This window comes from Scyliorhinus torazame, chromosome 11, assembly GCF_047496885.1.
Source record: "Scyliorhinus torazame isolate Kashiwa2021f chromosome 11, sScyTor2.1, whole genome shotgun sequence".
In the NCBI taxonomy this organism is placed as follows: Eukaryota; Metazoa; Chordata; class Chondrichthyes; order Carcharhiniformes; family Scyliorhinidae; genus Scyliorhinus; species Scyliorhinus torazame.
This window is the reverse complement of record NC_092717.1, coordinates 219,088,774-219,094,773: the sequence shown is the minus strand read 5'-3', so window position 1 is coordinate 219,094,773 and position 6,000 is coordinate 219,088,774. Positions and strand designations below refer to the sequence as shown.

Here is a 6,000-nt window from a genome sequence, read left to right as displayed (position 1 = left end):
TCACACACTCCTCACTCACTCACACACACTCTCTCTCACTCACACACTCACTCACACACACTCACTCTCACTCACACACACTCTCATTCACACACACTCTCACTCACACACACTCTCACTCACACACTCTCACTCACTCACACACACATTCTCACTCACACACTCTCTCTCACTCACACACTCTCACTCACACACACAAACTCTCTCTCACTCACACACACTCTCTCACTCACACACTCTCTCTCACTCACACTCTCTCTCACACACACACTCTCACTCACACACTCTCTCTCACTCACACAAACACTCTCTCACTCACACACACACTCTCTCACTCACACACACTCTCTCTCACACACACACTCTCTCACTCACACACACTCTCTCTGACTCACACTCTCTCTCACTCACACACACTCTCTCTCACTCACACACACTCTCTCTCACTCACACACTCTCTCTCACTCACACAAACTCTCTCTCACTCACACACACATTCTCACTCACACACACTCACTCACACACACTCTTTCTCACTCACACACACTCTCTCTCACTCACACACACTCTCTCTCTCACTCACACACACTCTCACTCACACACACTCACTCTCACTCACACACACTCTCACTCACACACTCTCTCTCACTCACACACTCTCTCACTCACACTCTCTCTCACTCACACAACACTCTCACTCACACACACTCTCTCTCACTCACACACACTCTCACTCACACACTCTCACTCACTCACACACACACTCTCACTCACACACACTCTCTCTCACTCACACACACTCTCTCACACAAACTCTCTCTCACTCACACACACTCTCTCACTCACACACACTCTCTCACTGACATAAACTTTTTCTCACTCACACAAACTCTCTCTCACTCACACACACTCTCACTCACACACACTCTCACTCACACACACTCTCACTCACACACACTCTCTCACTCACACACACTCTCTCACTCTCTCACTCACACTCTCTCTCACTCACACACACTCTCTCACTCACACACACTCTCTCACTCTCTCACTCACACTCTCTCTCTCACACACCCTCTCTCACTCACACACACACTCTCACTGACACACTCTCTCTCACTCACACACACTCTCTCTCACTCACACACACTCTCTCTCACTCACACACACTCTCTCTCACACACCCTCTCTCACTCACACACACACTCTCACTCACACACACTCACTCTCTCACACACACACTCTCACTCACACACACTCTCTCTCACTCACACACACTCTCACTCACACACACTCTCTCTCACTCACACACACACTCTCTCACTCACACACACTCTCTCACACACCCTCTCTCATTCACACACACTCTCACTCACACACACTCACTCACTCACACACACTCTCACTCACACACACTCACTCTCTCACACACTCTCACTCACACACACTCACTCTCTCACACACACACTCTCACTCACACACACTCTCTCTCACTCACACACACTCTCACTCACACACACTCTCTCTCACTCACACACACTCTCACTCACACACACTCTCACTCACACACACTCTCTCTCACTCACACACACTCTCTCACTCACACACACTCTCTCTCTCACACACCCTCTCTCACTCACACACACTATCACTCACACACACTCACTCACACACTCTCACTCACACACACTCTCACTCACACACACTCACTCTCTCACACACTCTCACTCACACACACTCACTCTCTCACACACACACTCTCACTCACACACACTCTCACTCACACACACTCTCACTCACTCACACCCTCTCTCACTCACTCACACTCTCACTCACACACATCACTCTCTCACACACTCTCACTCACACACACTCTCCATCATTCACACAAACTCTCTCTCACTCACACACACACTCTCTCTCTTGCATATCTCTCTCAGACATATACTCTCTCTCATTCTCACACACAGCAGAAGCCCAGTATCTACTCGCCCCACCAGCAGCCCAGTATCTACTCCCTCCCACCAGCAGCCCACTATCTACTCCCTCCCACCAGCAGCCCAGTTTCTACTCCCCCACCAGCAGCCCAGTATCTACTCCCCTCACCAGCAGCCCAGTCTCTACTCCCCCCACCAGCAGCCCAGTCACTACTCTCCCACCAGCAGCCCAGTCTCTACTCTCCCACCAGCAGCCCAGTATCTACTCTCTCACCAGCAGCCCAGTCTCTACTCCCCCCACCAGCAACCCAGTCTCTACTCTCCCACCAGCAGCCCAGTCTCTACTCTCTCACCAGCAGCCCAGTCTCTACTCTCTCACCAGCAGCCCAGTCTCTACTCCCCCCACCAGCAACCCAGTCTCTACTCCCGACACCAGCAGCCCAGTCTCTACTCCCCCCACCAGCAACCCAGTCTCTACTCCCCCCACCAGCAGCCCAGTCTCTACTCTCCCACCAGCAGCCCAGTCTCTACTCTCTCACCAGCAGCCCAGTCTCTACTCTCTCACCAGCAGCTCAGTATCTACTCCCCCCACCAGCAGCTCAGTATCTACTCTCTCACCAGCAGCCCAGTCTCTACTCCCCCCACCAGCAACCCAGTATCTACTCTCCCACCAGCAGCCCAGTCTCTACTCCCGACACCAGCAGCCCAGTATCTACTCCCCCCACCAGCAGCCCAGTCTCTACTCCCGACACCAGCAGCTCAGTCTCTACTCCCCCCCACCAGCAGCCCAGTCTCTACTCTCCCACCAGCAGCCCAGTCTCTACTCCCCCCACCAGCAACCCAGTCTCTACTCTCCCACCAGCAGCCCAGTCTCTACTCTCTCACCAGCAGCCCAGTCTCTACTCCCCCCACCAGCAACCCAGTCTCTACTCCCCCCACCAGCAACCCAGTCTCTACTCTCCCACCAGCAGCCCAGTCTCTACTCTCTCACCAGCAGCCCAGTCTCTACTCCCCCCACCAGCAACCCAGTCTCTACTCCCGACACCAGCAGCCCAGTCTCTACTCCCCCCACCAGCAACCCAGTCTCTACTCCCCCCACCAGCAGCCCAGTCTCTACTCTCCCACCAGCAGCCCAGTCTCTACTCTCTCACCAGCAGCCCAGTCTCTACTCTCTCACCAGCAGCTCAGTATCTACTCCCCCACCAGCAGCTCAGTATCTACTCCCCCCACCAGCAGCCCAGTCTCTACTCCCCCCACCAGCAGCTCAGTATCTACTCCCCCACCAGCAGCTCAGTATCTACTCCCCCCACCAGCAGCCCAGTCTCTACTCCCCCCACCAGCAGCCCAGTCTCTACTCCCACCACCAGCAGCCCAGTCTCTACTCCCCCCACCAGCAGCTCAGTATCTACTCTCTCACCAGCAGCCCAGTATCTACTCCCGACACCAGCAGCCCAGTCTCTACTCCCCCCACCAGCAGCCCAGTCTCTACTCCCCCCACCAGCAGCCCAGTATCTACTCCCAACACCAGCAGCCCAGTCTCTACTCCCCCCACCAGCAGCCCAGTCTCTACTCCCCCCACCAGCAGCCCAGTATCTACTCCCCCCACCAGCAGCTCAGTATCTACTCCCTCCCACCAGCAGCCCAGTCTCTACTCCCCCCACCAGCAGCTCAGTATCTACTCCCGACACCAGCAGCCCAGTATCTACTCCCGACACCAGCAGCCCAGTATTTACTCCCCCCACCAGTAGCTCAGTATCTACTCCCCCCACCAGCAGCCCAGTATATACTCCCCACACCAGCAGCCCAGTATCTACTCCCCCCACCAGCAGCCCAGTCTCTACTCCCCCCACCAGCAGCCCAGTCTCTACTCTCCCACCAGCAGCTCAGTATCTACCTCCCACCAGCAGCCCAGTCTCTACTCCCCCCACCAGCAGCTCAGTATCTACTCCCGACACCAGCAGCCCAGTGACTACTCCCGACACCAGCAGCCCAGTGTCTACTCCTCCCACCAGCAGCCCAGTCTCTACTCCTCCCACCAGCAGCAGCCACTCTCTATTGCTCCGTACCTCCGCCCAGAAGACTTTGACTTTCCCTTCATCATCACCCCCCCCCCCCCCCCCCCCCCCCCCCCCCACACACACACACACACACACACGCACCACCACCACGCCTCGGGCCCGGAAGTCGGATCGCCTTCCCACCCCAACCCGCCGCCACCAAAAACCTGCCTTCCTCCCCGGCCCCAGGTCACTGTGTGTGTGGAGTTTGCACATTCTCCCCGTGTCTGCGTGGGTCTCACCTCCCCAACCCCCACAACGGGATCAGACTATTGAGTTGGATGTTTCGCCATGATTATAATGAATGGTGGCGCGGGGCTTGAAGGGCCGAATGGCCTCCTCCTGCTCCTATTTGTTCTACATTTTTCTGTGCAGGGTACACAGATTGCCCACGCTACATTACCCGTTGATTGGAATTTAAACCTTTTGGTTCTCTCCCACACTTGCTGCTGATTGGCTCATTCGTGATCCAAGCAACAGCAAGTGTGGGATAGAAATGCCCTGTGATTGGAGGTGTAGTTCTTGAGGAATCTCCAAATTCATCTCCCAACATGTTATGACCAAGGAGTCCGCAGGCCGGAGGAAGAGGTGTGGCGGGCCAGGGAGTGGCCGGCTGGCCGTGTTTTGGATAAGCATCATGCTTTAGAGAATGCAGAAAAGATTGACGAGAATAGTACCAAGTGCGAGATACTTCAGATGCATGGATAGATCGGAGAAGCCAGAGTTGTCCGTCTTAGAAAATAAAATTTTGAGAGGGGATTTAACAAAGGCATTCAAAATCATAAGAACCTGGATTGAGCTCAATGACTCTCAGAGGTCCACATGGACATGGCAGACCAAATGGCCTCTTTCTGTTTTGTAACCCTGATTCGATGATGTTTTCTCTGGGGTTTTTTCCTGGGTGTAGTGTCTGAACACCTTCCTTGGTTCTTTTAACTGTTCAGGGTTCATGAATCAGCTGAATAGACTGAAGGAGAAAGTTGATCGGATTTGGAAGAACGCACGTTCTGTGAGCAGCCATCTGAGTGAGCCGCTACAGATACTGGCAGCATTGCCGAATGGTAAGTGATGTAGATAATTCAAACATAACAAAAAGCAGGATGAACATTAATTGCCGACGAGATGAAAGGATCCGGCACTTTGGGTGGAGTTCCCCTGTACCCCAAGGGGGGGTCCCGGTGGTGGAGGCAGCTCGCTGTTGGCGGAACCTTTCCGGCCTCGCCGAAATTGGTGACAATTCACATCCCTCGCCCATGCCACCCCCGGGGAACCCGCAGCGGGGGTCGACTTCGGCAAACCCAGAAGATCTGCGGGGAGTGCAAGAGAATTCCGCCCTTGGTATAACTTTCATTAAGGAATTTTCAGATTGTCTGTACAGCTCTCAGGAACTGGTCCGAGTGAGTTTTTTCCATTTCTATATTCGGAGGCATTCATACCTCCCCTGGCAACTCATAAACTAGCAGCCACCCCACACCTTCCCGTACCCCCACCCCGCCAATATTCTTTATAATGAATATTATGGGTGAAAGTTAATTCTTTCCAGAATTGTTCATGGAGTCTCTACCGTGCAGATCGAGGCCATTCGGCCCATCAAAACTGCACTGACCCTCTGAAAGAACACCCTCCCCAGTCCTACTACCTTGTCCTATCCCCATAACCCCACCCTACCCAAAAGTTTGGACGCCAAGGGGAAATTTATCATGGTTAATCCACTTAACCTGCAAATCTTTGGGCCCCTACAAAGAGCTCCGGTTTCCTCCCACAGCCCAAAGATGTGCTGGTTAGGTGGGTTGGCCATGCTAAATTGCCCTTAGTGTCCCAAAAAAAGGTTGAGTGGGGGTTACTGGGTTACGGGGATGGGGTGGATAGGTGGGCTTGGGTGGGGTGCTGTTTGTAGGTGCCGGTGCCGACCCGATGGGCCGAATGGCCTCCTTCTGCACTGTAAATTCTATGAAAATAGTGGGACTAATGAAATTGGGGATGGAGCAACACAGAGATCTTGGAGG

The 6,000-nt window shown here is 53.9% G+C and overlaps 1 protein-coding gene across 1 annotated transcript in view; it reads left to right on the top strand.

Moving 5' to 3' along the window:
- Positions 1–6,000, top strand: part of lama1 (laminin, alpha 1) — a 470,787-nt gene that overhangs the window by 369,688 nt on the left and 95,099 nt on the right. The window contains exon 42 of the mRNA XM_072468337.1: positions 4,939–5,055. Within this exon, the coding sequence (XP_072324438.1) occupies positions 4,939–5,055 (117 nt within the window). The remainder of the gene's footprint in view (positions 1–4,938; positions 5,056–6,000) is intronic.